The sequence below is a fragment of the Scyliorhinus canicula genome, chromosome 11 (assembly GCF_902713615.1).
Source record: "Scyliorhinus canicula chromosome 11, sScyCan1.1, whole genome shotgun sequence".
NCBI lineage: Eukaryota > Metazoa > Chordata > Chondrichthyes > Carcharhiniformes > Scyliorhinidae > Scyliorhinus > Scyliorhinus canicula.
In genome coordinates, this window is record NC_052156.1 from 126651216 (window position 1) to 126670437 (window position 19222).

The 19222-nt window shown below is 42.4% G+C and overlaps 2 protein-coding genes across 3 annotated transcripts in view; one reads left to right on the forward strand and one right to left on the reverse strand.

Annotated features, from left to right (window-relative positions):
- Positions 1–14354, reverse strand: part of cog5 (component of oligomeric golgi complex 5) — a 177067-nt gene extending 162713 nt beyond the window's left edge. Inside the window, exons 1-4 of one of the 2 annotated variants that reach the window (XM_038811337.1) lie at positions 14204–14354; positions 11299–11438; positions 10476–10533; positions 514–568 (exon numbers count right to left, since the gene is read on the reverse strand). In XM_038811337.1, coding sequence (XP_038667265.1) covers positions 514–568; positions 10476–10533; positions 11299–11438; positions 14204–14261 — 311 coding nt within the window. In that variant the 5' untranslated portion in view covers positions 14262–14354. The remainder of the gene's footprint in view (positions 1–513; positions 569–10475; positions 10534–11298; positions 11439–14203) is intronic. The other variant, XM_038811338.1, reaches the window with a different exon arrangement.
- A 297-nt stretch (positions 14355–14651) lies between these two features.
- The window catches only part of dus4l (dihydrouridine synthase 4-like (S. cerevisiae)), a 101998-nt gene continuing 97427 nt past the window's right edge, over positions 14652–19222 (forward strand). Inside the window, exons 1-3 of the mRNA XM_038812216.1 lie at positions 14652–14993; positions 15136–15257; positions 17118–17235. Coding sequence (XP_038668144.1) covers positions 14884–14993; positions 15136–15257; positions 17118–17235 — 350 coding nt within the window. The 5' untranslated portion in view covers positions 14652–14883. The remainder of the gene's footprint in view (positions 14994–15135; positions 15258–17117; positions 17236–19222) is intronic.

The window sequence follows — 19222 nt, forward strand, 5'->3', positions numbered from 1 at the left end:
TACTCAGGGGAATGACCGCAGGGGGTCCCTGCACTGACTGCTTCCTCCCAGTCCCTCTTACAGTTACCCATCTATCTCCAGTCTTTGGTGTAACTACTTCCCTGAAGCTCCTATCTATGACCACCTCTGCCTCCCGAATGATCCGAAGTTCATCCAACTCCAGCTCCAGTACCATAACTCGGTCTTGTAGGAGCTGGAGCTGGCTGCACTTCCTGCAGGTAAAATCAGCAGGGACACTAACGGCATCCCTCACCTCAAACATCCTGCAGGAGGAACATTGCACTACCTTCCCTGCCATCCCACTTAATTTCAACCACGTTCTGGTAAACAAATATAAAATAAATAAAAAATAATAATATAATATAGCACTTACCTGCTCACACCAATGGGTCTTATTATTAGGTTAGAGGAGGAGGGTGGGTGGGAGACACTATACGTGTAGTATAATATATATATTATAAATGCCTCAATAAAAATATATATTTTTTAAATAGTGTTATGCTTGCACTATACCTGTCAACAGTGCACTGCAGAGCAGCAATCCGGGTCTGCATCATCTGAAGAACACCTAAAAAACACAACAGACATAAACATTTTCATTTATTTACAAGACATGTTTTAAGTCCTGTTATAGTTTACAAAAACAAGATTAAGTCATTCAATCCTTCAAGACTATTCAATTGTTCAATCAAATCATGATCAATCTTTACATCAATTATTTTACACATCCTTTCTCCACACACAAAAATATGGTGATCTCAGTCTTTAAAATTTCAATTGATCCAGCACCCAAAGTTTAATGGGGAAGGCAATTCCAAATTATACCTACCCTTCGCAGTGCTTACCAATTTCATTCTTAAATAACATAGCTGTATTCCCCTTGATCTGGATTCCTCCACCAAAGGAAATAGTTTGTCTGGATTTTCCCTACAGAATCACTTTATTTTTAAAATAACACTGCTCCTCTCTTAACTTTCTAGACTGAAGGGATAACCAAGCACGTTTCAGTAGCATGTCCTACTTTAAACCTGACATAATTTTGCTTAACACATTATTCCCAAGATTAATGCCTAATACTGAAAAGTTCTCAAAACGGCATCTGACTAAAGCTGTGTTTAACTCAAACATCATTCCCCGCCTTATATATTCCAACCCTCTTGAGACGAAGGCCAATATTCAATTGGCTTTTATTTACTTTTGTACTTCTGCATCAACTTTTAGGGATGTGGAATTACTCAATTCCTTTGTACCTCCACAGTATCTAATCTATGACCATTAAGAAAATATTATGATATCTTTCTTAGATCCAAAATGTATAATCTCATTCCTTTAATTCAGCTGAAAGCAGATCAAAGAAATTCATCGTTATGACATGGAGAAAAACGCTTTGTCAGGTCCGTGTTGCAGAGATTCTGTATAAACAAAATTATAAGCATTTAATAAAGATGGTGCAGTGGTTATTTATTTTACAGATAATTATTATTATAGCAGTTCATTTGATTCATGCTTGTACCTTTTCTTCTTGCATGTAGTATTTAATTTAATTCCACATCCTCTTGTACCCTAGAATAATTATTTTCTCAGGAAACGAATTGCCTTATAAAATATTTTAAGCACTCTTTTGCAGCAGCATACTGTTAACTTCACTTGGTCTTCCGGAATATATCAGTTACTGATTAGAACATTTACTCTGCATTTATCAGTATTGCACATCATTTGTGGGTGGCATGGTAGAACAGTGGTTAGCGCTGTTTTTGTTATGACCACATAGTTACCATAGACCAACGAGGGACACAGAGCACTTTTTATTGACGAATAGATCTATTTTTTGGTCATATTTTGTCAGATAAGCAACTCACAATGCTTAAATAAATCAATGTGGTGTTGTCACTATGGCATCAATTAAGTTAACAGGGACAAACAAAACTAACTCCATTTCTGCTCTCAAATGACCAGTTTTTATGAATATTAGTGCAGAGCCCCATTACGTCAACAGAGAATCTTTTACAACGGGCAAGACTGTGTGCAGCTAAGTGGAATTGCCACAACAAATGAAAGTAGATTTCAGACTTGCATCTAAACGTTTGCCTTTATACTGTTACTTTACATTATCAAATATATTTCAATGAGCACAGTGGTTAGCACTGCTGTATCGCACCGCAGAGGACCCAGGTCACTGCCTGTGTGGTGTTTACTCATTTTCCCTCTGTCTGCATGGGTCTCACCATCACAACCCAAACATGGGCAGGGTAGGTGGATTGGGCATGTTAAATTGGAAGTTGTTTCATAACAAATATATTTCAATGAGACCTGTAGATCAGGGATACCAACAAGACTTGCCCTTGACATTCGATGGCATTACCATCATTAAATCCCCCACTATCAACATCCTGGAGGTGACCATTGACCAGAAACCAAACTGGATGAGCCATATGGTATGGGTCCTTCTTGTTTATTCCCTGTATCTTCCCTCATTTCCCTTTTCTTTCATTTTTGCTGTTACACTTTTGATTCAGGGATGATTTGTGGACATGTCTCTTTGATGCAGCCTGCATCTTTAATTCAAGCAGAAATAGTGAAAAAGAGAAGGATCCAGAAAGTTGTGTTGATTTAGGCTGGTGATTGCAGACTGGCTGACGTCAGTGATGACTCAGTTTGATTAATTTGGCTGGTGGGCAACGAATTGGCCCAAAAGGCTGTGCTATATCCGATAACAGATGGTGATTGGATTTGATCCCACTGGAATGTTTCCAGAGTTATGAGGTTCCAGTTGTGTTTCACTTCTGAATCTGGCAGCCTGGATGGAGTTTTCTCACTAACTCTCTCCAAACAGATCGAAATAACTCTCTTCAGAATGACACTGAGGTCTGACTCTCTCTCCAGAATGTCTGGATCTTGTCTCTTGAGACTGCAAAGGCCTGAAGTCAAACCATGGGCTGGAAGCAAGGATTGATGCAAAACAAAGTATCTCTCCAGAAAGATATCGCCCTGAATGTGAACCTCGAGCTAAAGGCCCAATTTGATCAGAACTAAAGTGTCTCTCCAGAATGTCAGCTGCCTATGGGTGCTGAATTTTATCTGCAGGGACCCTGAATGAATGATTCTGCAAAGACGGCCATTACAGAGGTAAACCAGAGATTTTAACCAGCAAGCGTGCTGAAGGACCACCATTTGAAGCAACGACACTTTATCTTTTGACTATCATCCTTTTTATTTCCGCCCCCCAACCCCCAAGTTTGACTTGTTTGTGTGGGTAGGGGGTGGGAGACATAAAGAGAGTAGTCGGTGTTAGCTTGTTGTTATCCAGTTGTATTTACTGCATATTCCATGATACTTCTTGGTATAAACAGTAAGTGTTTCAACTTACAAACCTGGTGACTGTAGTTATTAGGCAGCTACAGGCCAAAGACTTTGGGAATTTTTGTAAAAATTATTGGTTAATTCACTTGTGTTGTGACTCAGGAAGAGTGGAGCTGGAATTGACCGCGCACTTAACCAGTGTGCCGTAACAATATACATACTGTGCCTTCCAAAGCAGGTCAAAGCTAGGAATCCTGGCTCCCCAAAGCTTGTCCACCATCTACAAGCCACAATTCAGGAGTCTAAAGGAATAGTCTCCATTTGCCTGGATTAATTGTGATGAATGTACTAGTTATTCTATATTATATTTTATATCTGCTGCTGTAATGTTTTTAAAAGGCTGGGTTATGGTATAGATTTGCTGTAGTAATATTATTAAATAACCTAGGTTAAGGTATCCAGGCTGTATGTCTGCTAAAGCTGTAATTAAAGATTCGTAAAAGGTGAGATCCTGATTAATTCTAGTAAGAAGTCTTACAACACCAGGTTAAATTCCAACAGGTTTGTTTCGAATCACTAGCTTTCAGAGCACAGCTCCTTCCTCAGGTGAATGAAGAGGTGGGCTCCAGAAACATATATATAGACAAAGTCAATGATGCAATACGATGCTTTGAATGCAAGTCATTGCAGGTAATTAAGTCTCCAGACAGGTCCAGACGGAGCAACTGGAGAGCGAGATAATCACAGGTTAAAGAGGTGTGAATTGTCTCAAGCCACGACAGTTGGTAGGATTTCACAAGCCCAGGCCAGATGGTGGGGGGGTGAATGTAATGCGACATGAATCCAAGGTCCCGTTGAGGCCGTACTCATGTGTGCGGAACTTGGCTATAAGTTTCCGCTCGGCGATTCTGCGTTGTCGCGCATCCTGAAGGCCGCCTACCCAAAGATCAAAGGCTGAATGCCCTTGAATGCTGAAGTGTTCCCTGACTGGAAGGGAACATTCCTGCCTGGTGATTGCCGCACGATGTCCGTTCATTCGTTGTCGCAGCGTCTGCATGGTCTCGCAATGTACCACGCTTCGGGGCATCTTTTTTTTGCAGCGTATGAGGTAGACAACGTTGGCCAAGTTGCACGAGTATGTACCACGTACCTGGTGGATGGTGTTCTCATGTGTAATGGTGGTCCCCATGTCGATGATCTGGCACATCCTGCAGATATTTCCATGGCAGGGTTGTGTGGTGTCGTGGTCACTGTTCTGAAGGCTGGTAGTTTGCTGCAAACAATGGTTTGTTTGAAGTTGCACGTTTGCTTGAAGGCAAGCAGTCAGGGTGTGGGGATGACCTAGGCACGATGTTCGTCTTCATCGATGATGTGTTGAAGGCTGTGAAGAAGATGTCATAGTTTCTCCGCTCCGGGGAAGTACCGGATGTCGAAGGGTACTCTGTCGGTTGTGTCCCGTGTTTGTCTTCTGAGAAGGTTGATGTGTTTTTTTGCTGTGACACGTTGGAACTGTCGATCGATGAGTCGAGTGCCATTCGTACAAGGGCATCTTTCAGCATCTGTAAATGTCTGTTAATCTCCTCCTCATCTGAGCAGATCCTGTGTATACGGAGGGCTTCTCCATAGGGGATAGCTTCCTTAATGTGATTAGGGTGGAAGCTGGAGAAGTGGTGCATCGTGAGGTTATCTGTGGGCCTGCGGTAAAGCGAAGTGCTGAGGCAACCGTCCTTGATGGAGATGAGTATGTCCAAGAATGCAACCGATTTTGAAGAGTAGTCCATGATGAGTCTGATGGTGGGATGGAACTTATTGATGTCAATGTGTAGCCGTTTCAGTGATTCTTCACCGTGGGTCTAAAGGAAGAAAATGTCATTGATGTATCTGGTGTATTGCATCTTTGACTTTGTCTATATATATGTTTCTGGAACCCACCTCTTCATTCACCTGAGGAAGGAACAGTGCTCCGAAGGACACGCCGAGCTAGGCGGCAACAGTATGTAAATAAAGTAAAGTAGGATGGAGCCTTTTTCCTACACTGTATAATAAATGAAAATGAATGGCAAATGTACATAATTTTGAAAAATGTCAATGAAAATATATATTTTTTAATGATTGATCCAACCACTTACTTGGTTACAGATAAAGGGCTAATTGAATCATGTTATGACTGTTGGAGATTCCTTGGTGAATAGATAATTATGAGGGGTTCCATTCAGTCCAAGCTGCGCAGGTCAGGTGACATCTTATTGGGATAATGATGTAATTAAATTGGAGGAGCCAGGGCTGTCTGTAGTTTTGCAGTTTTCCATAGTATTAGAGTCTGACAAGACAGAATGATTTTAAGCTGAGCAGCAGCTTTTCGAAATGCTGCTAGGTTGAGCAGAAGTGTTCTGGTTCTGCTCCTGAACGGGTCTCTCTCTCCAAATGTCTTTACACAACTAAGCAAGTAATTGGTTTGTTAACTGTGGCATTGGAACTGTATTGGGGTGCTTAATTGGGGATAGTAGCATGCATAGATAGTAAGTTTAAGTCTTTCCTTGGGTTTAAGAATTGTTTAACTGATAATTGCAAAGCTATTTCTTTGATGTTAATGTGGTTAATTCTATGTTTGAATTAAACTTTGATTTAACATAGAAAGTTACCTATTGGTCAGAGCCATCACTCCTGGGATGAAGTACCCTTTCCTCACAGTTTAACAAATTAAAAAATATTATTAGGGATTCTTGTCCAGTATCCAAACAAATGTTGGGGTCTGGTCCAGGATCTTAAGAGTGCTGCTCCAACACCACCCAAGTAGCTTGACACCATCCAATACAAAGCAGCCTACTTGATTGCTATGCACTGCAGGAAGATTCCTTAAGCAGCACTTTCTAAAGCCACGACCACTACCATCTAGAACTGTGTTTTTCAAACTTTTTTTCCCAGGACCCACTTTTGCCAACCAGCCGACCTGCGCAACCCATGCCGGCCGACCTGGTGCCATAACTCTCTCTCACACACATTACCAGACACACAAACTGTGTAGTAACTCTCTCTGACACACCTATTCCATCAATTCCAAACCCACTTGTGCTGGAACCAGTGCATGGGCTCCATACAATTACCAGACCTCAATCTTTGTCTGTAAATCAGCTCAATACAGACTACGAAAATAATAATAACAAAGGGATTTCATTTATCATTGCAAGTGGATAGAAATTTCAATTTCAAACTCTGAGCTGATTTTCTGTCAAATTCATGTACATTTCGTTTTTAGAAATGTGGTAACTGAGGTCAGTTTTATAATGTGGAGAGATGTGCACGTACACAAGGGAAGGGATTATATCACCATTCCGAAATACACTAGTCACCAGCATACTCATTGGCAACCAGGTCTCACTGGTAACCGACAAGATCATCCTAAAAATGACACAGACCCCACTACCATTTACAGAATCAGCATTTGGTTCCACAAGTATCTCTAGAATACAGAGTTAGCTGGAGCTATGGGGGAGCAGATCCAAGCATCCTTGTTCCAAAACATAGTCTGGCTTGATTCTGCATCAAAATAGACCGCATTAACTGTGCCCCTTTCGCTTATGCGATGCTATTGACTCCAGAATCTGCTCACTGTAATATGCCAACTCCACCTCCTGACAAACCTGCTTGTGACTTTGACGTCTCATTGCTATTGGGAAGTGGACTGTTCCCCTCTGACCGATGTTCATCTGCGTAATCTTCTGGGACATCATAGAACCTTTCTCCACCATCATCTGTTACAGAGTCTGGACCATGCTCTTCAGTTGAAATGAAATGAAAATCGCTTACTGTCACAAGTAGGCTTCAATGAAGTTACTGTGAAAAGCCCCTAGTCGCTACATTCCGGCGCCTGTTCGGGGAGGCTGGTACAGGAATTGAACAGTGCTGCTCACCTGCCTTGGTCTGCTTTAAAAGCCAGCGATTTAGCCCAGTGTGCTAAACCAGCCCTATGCTCAACGTGATCTGCCTCCGGCATAAAATGACAGATAGGTTTAGTCCTTTCAATAACACTTGCTTGAGCGGTTGATTTTTAGTCCTTTCACTAACACTTGCTTGAGCGGTTGATTTTTCCAGAGTCCTATTGGCTATATCTTGCTGCAGAACTTTGTCAGGTGTCTCACATTGACAACATGCTGCACAGTCCGGAGGCCCATCTGTCCCTTGCTTTAGCAATGCCAGGAAACGGTCCTACTCTGGTTCATGCTGAATTGAGCCTTAATCACGCATCATCTTCTGAATTCCGCATGTAAAAGAACAGTAATTGCTTCACAGTGTGAAGGTTTGTTAGTGCACCTCTGCTCAGGATTAGGAGAGTGATGAGACTGAAGACTGGCCCCGGCTTGAACAGTGCGCCTCAGGACAATTTAATAAATATGCTGGTAGCAGACATTGGGCGCTTCTCCCAGGATCAGATCGGGAGCACTGCGATCGATCGCTCAGCAACCTTCCCGACACCCGCCCATGACCCATCTGGTCACAACCCGCACTTCTGAAAAACCCTGATCTAGACGAACAAGGGCAGCCGATATCTGGGAACACCACCACATGGAGGTTCCCCTTCAAGCCACAAACCATCCTGACTTGGAAATTTATCACCGTACCATTGCTGGGTAAAAATGCTGGAATTCATTCCCTAACTTGGTTGCATGGTGTACCGAAAATAACCTCTAAATGGTGGCAAGACCAAGGAATTGATCATCAACTTCAGGAAGCGTAGCACGACACCTCCCCCCATCTACGTCAATGGCTCCAAAGTGAAGATGGTCAATGGTTTAAGTTCCTGGGCGTCACCATCACCAACAGTCTGCCCTGGTCCACTCACATTGATGCAACAGTCAAGAAAGCCCAACAACGTCTCTACTTCCTACGGAAGCTGAAGGAATTCGGCATGTCTGCATCTCCCCTCATAAACATCTATAGATGTGCCATAGAGAGTATCCTATCGGGCTGCATCACAGCTTGGTATGGCAACTGCTCGGCCCAAGAAACTGCAGTGTGGGGTGAACTCAGCCCAAAGTGTCTACACCTCCCGCTACCTCAGGAAGGCAGACAGCATTGTCAGAGATCCCTCCCCCCCAGTCTTTGGTCTCTTCCAGATCCTTCAATCATGCAGAAGATACAGAAGTTTGAAGACCCGCACATTCGGACATAGGAACAACTTCTTCCCCACGGCTACAAACTCCTCAACGACTCTCCCTCCAACTGTTCTGTTCCCAGCAAGAACACTATTCACTATTGCTCTTGCTCATCTATTTGCTTTATTTGACCCTTGTTCTGCACTGTAACCAATCATTATTTGTCGATGTACTATTGTCAATGTATTCTGTCAATTATTTATTCTGTCAACAATGTACATACTGGGTATGTTCCCTTGGCAGCAGAAAAATACTTTTCACTGTACTTCAGTATATGTGACAGTAAAATCAATCAATCAATAAAAGCATAGTGGGTGTACCCACATCTCAGGGACTGCTGCGGTTCAAGAAGGCAAACACCACCATCTTCTGAAGGGCAACTAGCGATGGGCAATAAATGCTGGCTCAGCCAGCAATGCCCATATCCCAGAAATGAATAATGAAGTGACCTTTATCTGCAAAACCATCATACTGTGACCAGCAATCCAGATGATACAAATATTCAGGGACTAGATATATTTTCTGCAGCATTCCCTTTTATCACTCCCACCTGGGATCATGCCTAATTCTGGAGTCTAGCTCACTGTGATTTTAGTTATTTTTAAGTTTGTTGTGTTTCCTAGTTCATTGTCATCTCAGGATTCTTTCCCATTGAGGAAGGGATATCCTGATCCTTGGTCTACAAAAGGCAGGGTATATGCTGTGGGGCCGGAATGCCAGGCAGACTGCAGCCAAATCGGTGAGGGAAGATGGTGCACATTTGTGTCCTGCATACTCCTGTCCACGGCCCCACACCTTCCATATGCTGCAGCTGTTTGATGTGCAGGGAGCAGACGGAGGCTTAGCAGCCCATCAGTACCTGGTGTGCTGGTAGAATATGGTTGCCAACTCAGGTTGGAGGCATACCTGGAGATTTGATCACATGATGTTCAGCACATGACATTAGACCATGTGACATTAAATTGAATGACATCTGCAAATACTACTGAATTTATCTTACAATAGTTGGTTCCTATACAATTGAGAAGCTTTAATGGTTCTGCTCCAACACTTGTGCAAGGCGGCTCAGGAACCAGGAATCCACCAAGAGAAGATGAAGGATATGGAAATTAAGAAACCATTCTCTCCATCCCCTGAAACCTCATTAGCCAGTCTCCCTTACCCTCCACCACTCCTTGAACCACCACAGACCTGGTCTCCCGCTCTCCTCAACCTCCAAGCACACACGAATTCAAGGGTCCCAATTCCAGGGTCCTTCACCTAACCCATCACCACGAGCTTCCACTGGACTGGCAGGTCCAGTTTTTGTGCAAAGAAGTTCTCTTTAGTCAATGTTAGTGACAGAAAAGAAATAGAAGAGAAACTCTCTTGTCCGTCTAATGAGTGGTACAGTGATTAGCATTGCTGCCTCACAGCGTCAGGGACCCACATTCAATTCCGGCCTTGGGTGGCTGTGTGAAGTTTGCGGAGTTGGCACGTTCTCCCCTTTTCTGCGCGGGTTTCCTCCAGGGACTCCGGTTTCCTCCCACCGTCCAAAGATGTGCAAGTTAGGTAGATTGGCCATTCTAAATTTCCCTTTAGCGTCTAAAAGGTTAGATGGGGTTACTGGGATAGAGTAGGGGAGTGGGTGTAGGTAGGGTGCTGTTTCGGAATGTCAGTGCAGACTCGATGGGCTGAATGGTCTCTTTCTGACTGTAGTGCTTCTATGATCCCTGTGCTAAAACTGTGCAGCCATTTGGTCTCAGCAACAGAATAGTTTCATTGCCAATATACATACTGGGTAAAAAGATCTCCACCGCACCAAAATAGTTTTTCACTTGTCACCACGGACATACTTTGTGTGTCCAGCGTTTAAGTTGTGAATGTTGGAGGCCGTCTGTAGTTTGGAATTTGCATGTGACCATTGTTTGAACGTACAGCTTGTGTCAGTTATCAGATTGCACTAGTGTTCCAATTTTTGCAGGGTATTTAGTAATGCAGATTTCACTGTATTGCTAAATTTATTTTTATTTTAACACTTACCTTCCAGTGACTCTATGCCAGTAGCTTGAGCAAGAAGATTTTCATGTCTTGCAACAACCTGAAAAACGTATTGGTTTTATATGTTTATTAACATGATATCTTATGCAATAGGCATTTTATATTATGTTAAACCTAAATCTAATTTAACAATCTAATTCATAAGGATCATCTCTGGACAAAAACTAAAGTGATGCAATAGTCTTCTTACGGAATTGTGTTTCAAGGCACATCATTGGTATATTTGACTTTGTTTATCTAGTTAAGTAGACTTCTCTTTCATGTTGGAATTGAGCACCAGAAGTTGAAAAGTAGTCTTTCCCAAACACTAAAATGCATATTGATTAGATAAAAATCCACCAAAATATTTTTAAATATACGAATTCCAGATTTCACTAGAAATTTCCATTTAGAAATTCCTTGAGCAAGAGGAAAGGAATAAATAAAGATTGCCTCATCTCAAGAACCAGAGTCAGCCCTGAAGAAAGGATTCAAAATCATGTTTCTTAAGGGGGCAGTGTACAGTTTGGTTAAATTACTTCTTTGGTACCTGGAATCTAGTCCAAACTCCTGCAATTTACTTTCCCTCTTAAAAAGAACAAGTAGCAGGAATAGAACAGTTCATTTTTCCCAACAAAATAGGTCATTTGGCAGGAACGTGAGCAGCAATATCAATACTCTGTTGCAGAAATAAACTCCTGCAACAGAAACACAATCCTTCTTATTCAAACAAGATAAAATTTCTAGGGGAATTCATAAGTCCCTTGCTTGCTACATAAAACTCTCAGATCTGGCAGCCAGATAATAGCAAAACACAATTTGTTACCTGTATATGAAGTTCTTTATCCAGTTGACTAATTCCTTGAGCAAGTTTTGCCAATTGTTCAACTATTACTGCTTGATGAATGGATTGTGCAGTATAGGTCTTTACATCAAATTCTTCTTTCAAGAAGTCTATATAGCATTCTGAAAAAGATTAAGACTGTTCTGTGAATATTTCTCTGAAATCACAAATATAAAATGTGATATTGAAGAAAAGCAAGTAAATTTGAATCAAATGTTTTATCTACAAATTTCTTCTTTACCACTCATATAAATCCATATTAAATCAATGACATCCTAAATACAAGGGAACATCTGATGATGTGCACACAGCCCTGTACTTACTGAGTTGTGATTTTTTTAAAAAATATTGTTCCTGTACAGTTCATATCCTAGACTAACTCTATGTCAACTTGATACTTCACAGATACAATTTGATCTGTAAAACTCAAAAGACAATCACATAACAAAGTGGAGCAAGAAGAAAGGGAAATTGTGCAAAAAAACATTACAAGGTCACAGACACAAGAGAAATACCATCTCAAACTAATACTAATCAGCTATATTTTTATATCATGAATGTCACCCATTTGACTGGGCATCTTCCTTTATCGATATCAATTATTTCCACTTGTACTACAAAATACAGAATTATTTATTCCTTTAGTAGCCAGTGAGAAATACTGTTTTTAAAATTTGACTTACAAGTAACCAAAAATATCTCCATATACGAAAGAGATACAATTTATTAGTATTGAAATTAATATTAGACATTACAAGTTTATTTCTTCATTAATCATTTGTCTAAATGACAAACAACAAACACCGTATTTGTTTCCACACATTACACAGCATATAAAATACAAATTAACATTTTGTCAATTATGTTTCCAGTATTAATAACTATTTTCATGAAGAAATGCTTCCTGATGTTACAGTAGTCCTGAATATTTAAAGCTTGAAGATTCAGGCATTTGTTAGCCTTTCCTCTAAATTTGTCTTTTCACAGCAAAGGTCAGCATCCTTTTACTGTATTACTTGCAGTGCATTCTATGTATTTCACAAACACAACACTCAAGGGCAGCAGGGTAGCATGGTGGTTAGCATAAATGCTTCACAGCTCCAGGGTCCCAGGTTCGATTCCCGGCTGGGTCACTGTCTGTATGGAGTCTGCACGTCCTCCCCCTGTGTGCGTGGGTTTCCTCCGGGTGCTCCGGTTTCCTTCCACAGTCCAAAGATGTGCGGGTTAGGTGGATTGGCCATGCTAAATTGCCCGTAGTGTCCTAATAAAAGTAAGGTTAAGGAGGGGCTTGTTGGGTTACGGGTATAGGGTGGATATGTGGGTTTGAGTAGGGTGATCATGGCTCGGCACAACATTGAGGGCCGAAGGGCCTGTTCTGTGCTGTACTGTTCTATGTTCAAGTGCAACTAACAGCTTCAGCATGATTTTGAGTTCAATTTGAATTCCCAAAATTTGGTATTATGACTTTTTTTTGTTATTCTAGAAATGTTAAATGTTGAATCCACTGATATGTAACTCATTTGATTTTTTCCCCTGAATGGTATGTTAGAGAAATTCACCATTGTCTAATGATCTCCTATAACAGTGCTCACAGATGGGAGATTTCAGATTTTTAATGTAGACGCAGCTTAAAATAGTAAATTTGCCAATATTACAACACGTAGTAAAACATTCCTGACAGTACAGACATAAGCTTCAAACATTTATTATAATGTCATTCTACCATATGTTTAAAAACCCTTAAAAAAATAAACCTTAAAAAAAGCAAAATACTGATGATATTGGAATCTGAATCAAGAACACCCTCTCATTCTGTTGTAAGCAATCCAATGGCGATGTGCTGAAGACGTACAGGTCGTGGGGTTATCACCCCGAGCACTGGCTGATATTTATTCAGGAATTGCAGCTTGAATAGGATATTTTAATTATTTTCAGCTTTTACTGGGAGAAGAGTGATGTGTGGCCTTCTAGGTCAGGATCATATGGCACCTAATTTCTGTTCCCTCCAGATTTAGTTTTTATTTCTGAAGAGGGGCTGGAAGAATTAACTTTAACAGGCAACACTGTGAAGCAAGGTAAAGCAACAACTCCCATGATTCACCTCTCCCAACACAGACCTTGATCAGCGATGTTTGGAAATCCTCCAAATAGAAACATAGGCCTATATAAAGGAAAATCATTTGCTAGCATTTATATTATTAATGACCAAGACTACAAGTGAATGCAACAAAGCAGGCACAATTATCTAACTTCCTTAAATGCTGATCACAAAAAAAATAACTACGCTGATCAGCTTAAAACGATGACCAAAAGCACGGATGACATTAAGCAACTACCAAATCAGTACTTGATCTCCAGGAAGCTAGGTTTGGACAAGATTTCGACAGTTTAATAAGGGCGATTTGGTGGGTCTTTTTATTTGTTAGTGCCTTTGAAGGTTTTGCCATCGGTGCAGTCAGTGACTGGGAACAGATTTCTGGGATAAATTCAGCCAAGCAGAACGATCAACTAACTCAGTGGTGGTTATTTGAACCAATGAATGCCTGGCCTTGTGTCCACGGTGCCATTATGAATAAAGATTGGGTTGCAAAACTTTTCATTATAAGGGAGGGGGGGGGTCTTTTACAATAAACTTCGGTAAACCCACTCGGTTAATGCAAAATCAGTTCTATTTATTTGCACTCTTCCGCTCTCCCAATCTTTAATAATTCACACCGTGCACAGCAAAGTATGGTCACAAACATAATCAAAAACACTGGAGCTTGTGGAAAATAGAGCAAAGGGAAGGGGGGGGCATACTCTTTGACAGGTTCATATGTTGGAATACATCCTCCCCCCCGGCAGCGTGTTTTGTTCGGTGTGGGGTGTAAGCCGCCCTCCCCCTTACCATCCAGGAGTAGTTCCTTCACCGAGTCTTGCACCGGGACACCTCCACTTCCTTCCATGTTGGCGGTTGGTGACGCTCCGCTCGTTCGTTTGCGCGCGCACGCGCGCGGCCTCCTGGTCTGACGAATATGCAACTGAGCGGCATTCCGCCGCGACAGGGTTAACTGTTGGGAGCTTGGGCAGGAGGTGGGGGGGGGGGCAAACAATAGAGTTCATGGCGCCGTCAGCCAATCACTGGGGGGGGGAAACAATGGCGCTTGTGGTACCGCCAGCCAATCACTGGGACGGGGGGCGCGGGGAGGGCACCGTCAACCAATCACTGGGACGGGGGTGCGGGGAGGGCACCGTCAACAAATCACTGGAACGGCGGGGAGGGCACCGTCAACCAATCACTAGGGACTTAACGTGGGCTCGCGGCACAGCCAGCCAGTCACTGGGGACGTAGCCGGGACTCGCGCGGTGCCGATGGCCAATCACTGGCGACTGGGCACCTGACTTGGAGTGAGGCCTGCCCTGTCCTGACCGGGGGGTCGGGGGTCGCAGGTGAGAGCCCAGCCGTGAGAGAACGATCTCCAGACGAGGGTTATAAGTCATAACGGCAGATGATTTTTATTTCCACCCGCCACCCCGAGTCGTCCTACCCAGTCGGTGATCGTGTGCTGTGCGGAGCGAGGAATTTCCATGAACTGTGAATACCCGCCCGCTGGACCCTGGCAACAAGGATGCCTCGTGGATCTGTTTCAGCCGGGCCATGTTGTCAAAATTTGCGCTCCCATGGTGCGATATTCAAAGTGAGCAGCTACTGCCCCAACAACCGTGACATGGCAGCTGTGCCTCACCACCGTTGTTGCGCGGGGTTTTTTCTCTCTCAAATACAGTATCTGTGTGGTTTTTTTTTAAGTACTCAAGAATATTTGTGACATTCTTCTTCAGGTTGGCATTTCGATCGCTAGTCAGAAAGTACGATTGTGAACTGTGTTTTACCCCTATGATCATCGCTTCTGCCTTCCTGAGATCCGGCAAGGCCAGAGACAACGAATTCACCACAAATTATGGTAACGTATATTTTTGAATCGCACTTATGCGAGCTATTCTCTCCGAAATTCATTGCTGAATATGCCTTCTGTCAAAAGAACTGGTGGTTTGAGTTTCAGTGTAGAATACAATATAGTAATCTTAAAATTTATAACTTTTTAAAGGCGTGGGGAACATATTTACATGGTTTAAAAGCCATAGCTGTTTTCCTCATTAGCATTACACACACATTTAGTTTGTACATTGTGAGTGAGATTAGGATTTGAACTCCAGGCTTACCCATGCTTCATTTTAACAGCATTCTAACCCCTACTTGCATGTTTTTGCATATAATCTGGATTCATTAGGATAGCTCCAAATTGGAAGTTCCATCTTTTGGGTGAGAAAATGTTTAATTTTTCCAATTGAGGGGCAATTTAGAATGGCCAATCCACCTACTCTGCACATCTTTGGGTTATGGAGGTGAGACCCATGCAGACACAGGGAGAATGCTGGGTGAGAAAGTTACGGTAAGGCCCTGTCTTGTGCCACTGTTTATGAGGATTTTTTTAATGCAGAGGGTCGTGGGAGTCTGGAATTTGCTGTCCGAGTTTATTTGGGGGGTGGCACGGCAGAGACCCGAAACACTTTTAAAAGGTACCGGATCTGCACCTTAAGTGCTCTAAGCTACAAGGCTATGGACCGGGTGCAGGAAGGTGGGATAGAAAGTGCACTTGGGTGTCCTCGGGTTGGCATGGACAAGATTGGCTGAATTGCCTCCTCCTGCGCTGTAACGTCTCTATGATTCTTTTTGCAGAAGTGTAAGCGAGTTCTCCTGATATTATGGCTGCATCTATCCCCAATAAATCAGATTTGCTGGTCATTTATCCAATTTGTTGTTCATTCAATCTTGTAGGGTGCCGTATTTGTCTCCATTAGGTGGGGGTTACAGGGATAGGGTGGAGACATGGATTTAAGTAGGGTTCTCTTTCCAAGGGCCGGTGCAGACTTGATGGGCCGAACAGCTTCCTTCTGCATGGTAGGGATTGTATTCTATTACAAGTGGCTAATTTTGAAAATATTCCATTGATTGTAATGCACTCTGAAATGTTATGACGATCTGAAAGGAGTGAAATAAAAGCAGGTTTTTTTTGCATAGGCCAGCTGGAATCTGCTGGCGTGATTGCACTCGCATGATAAGAGCTGCTTCATTCAAAAGATTTATAGATTTAAACTTGAATAGGTTTCCTATGCCAGTGGTTCACTGCAGCTGAGCCCATTTAAACTTAGGAGTGCAGCTCGCAGATGAAGAACTTAAATATGAAAGTACATTAGAAGAGTTCTTCATCCATTCTGTGCCATATTAGGCAACCCATTTCTTCCACTGCTTTACATCCAGCAGATCCTGCTCTATTTTTTTCTGTAAAGTACCTTTTTTGTGGACAGGTTATTAGCCCAATTCAAATCTCCTCCCAAGAGAATGGGTTAGGTGTGATGAGGCTTTACCACTCCACCTCTATTGGATGAACGCACCCTGCTAGATGTCAACCACATATTCCGAGACGTTCATCTCTTCTCCACTGTGCTATCTAGAGTGTGATTGAAACCCAAAGCCTTCTAACGCGAGATTCACTTCATTTGAGTCATAGAGTACAGAAGGAGTTCCTGTAGAATATGTTGATGCATGTGCAACAGATGCAATTGTATTGTATCTCCAAATAATGACCAGACAAAGAGTACTCAATGTTTTTCAAGTTGGGCACAACTTTAACAATATTCTTGTTACAGAAGGTTGCTAGGTGTTTGGTGTCAAGTCAAAGGAGCTGGAAATTATGTAAACAGGGCAGAAATTGTTTAAAGGAAAAGTCTACAGTGACATATCATGCATTTTATTTTGACAGTTGATCGTCCACTGGTTGTACAGTTTGCTGCTAGTCATGCACAGGATCTAGCTGATGCTGCTTGTATAGTTTCTCCATTTGCGGATGGTGTTGACTTGAACTGTGGTTGTCCACAAAGGTAAGAATAATTACCCTGCTTCCATAAATGTTGGAAGTTACATTATTTATAAGAAGAAAGGATCAGAAGTACACCATTTAACCACTCGGGCCTAATTTACAAAAACAAACTTGGATTTATACAGCACTTTTCAGGACCACCAGACATTTCAAAGCACTTTACAACCAATAAAGTACTTTTGAAGTGTTGTAATGTAGGAAATGTAGTAACTAATATGCACTCAGCAAACTTCCACAATGAGCAGCGTGAAAATAACTATATCATCGGATTTCTGGGGCCTTGGTAAAAGACAGCACCTGCAGCTATGCAATGCTCCCTCAGTACAGAGCTCGAGTGTCAAAGAACAGTACAGCACAGGAACAGGGCCTTCGGCCCTCCGAGCCTGCGCCGACCATGGTACCTGCCTAAACTAAAACCATACGCATTTATGGATTCCGTATCCTTCCATTCCCGTCCTGTTCGTATATTTGTCTAAATGCCCCTATCAAACCTGCTCCCTATCGTACCTCCTCCGCCTCCCCAGGCATCGCGTTCCATATATTTACCATCCTCTGTGCAAAAAACCTTGCCTCGCACATCTGTTCTAAACTTTTCCCCATGCACTTTAAACCTATGTCCCTTAGTACTTGACTCTCCTACCCTAGAAAAGAGCATCTGACTATCCACTCTGTCCATGCCACTCATAATCTTGTAGACAAAAAGTGACAGAACACAAAGGAAAGCAGACTTGAAGATTGGTGCTACAGAGATTTTGACAACATTTCGGCATTCATCATGAAATTGGGAGTATTTCTTCTCAATCTAGTTGCTTTGGCCGACCAGTATGAAGGCATCGGTGAGATTTGAAATCAGGATCACAAGACAGGCGGTTTAACCATCTAAGCCACAGCGCCAATCTAACCTTGACTTTTGTGCTGGAGTGCGTCTCTAACCCAGAACTTTGTGAGAGTGCCGCCAACTGAGCCACAGCTGACAATGTTTGACCATTCAGTGAAATCATGACTGATCTCTGACGTGACATCCCTCAACACTTTTGGTTAAAAAGCCATCAACTGCATAGAAAATTAACCATTAATTTGGCTTCAATTGATGTTTGTGGATGAGGGTTTTGTATGCAGATTGTTTCCCAATTTCACTCCTGAAAGGTCCAGCCCTATAATCAATGGCCATGCTAAATTGTTCCTCAATTGGAAAAATGAATTGGGTACTCTAAATTTATTAAATAAAAACACTGCAATGATGTTATTGTGAAAATCCCCTAGTCGCCACACTACGGCGCCTATTCAGGTACACAGATGGAGAATTCAGAATGTCCAATTCACCTAACAAGCACATCTTTCGGGACTTGTTAGAGGAAACCGGAGCACCCAGAGAAACCCACGGAGAGACGGGGAGAAGGTGCCAACTCCCCACAGTGACCCAAGCAGGGAATCGAACCCAGGTCCCTGGCGATGTGAAGCAACAGTGCTAACTACTGTGCTACTTTGCCACCCCAATCGTATTTTACAATCCTATTGGAAGGGGGGAAAAAAGAGGGTGGCCACCAGCAATTGGGCCCCTTGAACACTGATAATGGTGAAAGTGTCAATGAAAATTAGGAAATGGAGGATAGGCTGAATAATTACTTTTGAGTCGCAACTATTCACTGCATTTATTAACTACTTTGCTATGTGGCTTTCTATCCCATCATCTAATTTTGCCTATGACACAGAGAGGTGGTATTGCAAGAAATGTTGATGGAAGCGCAATATTACAAAAATGGGCAAAACATAAATTGTACTTCGATGGAGGCATCTCTGAGATTATCTACTTTGTATCTAAAACTGTGATTTTCAAAGTGGGGGTCACGGATGGTGTGGAATGGTTCACCAAAATTGACCCACGAAGATAGCCTGACAGTTGTTTCCATTTTTTCTCTGGGTGAATTTCTCACTGCAGTGGTGTATGACCACATGCGGCTGATGTGGAAGCCTGTGCCGTAGGTTTC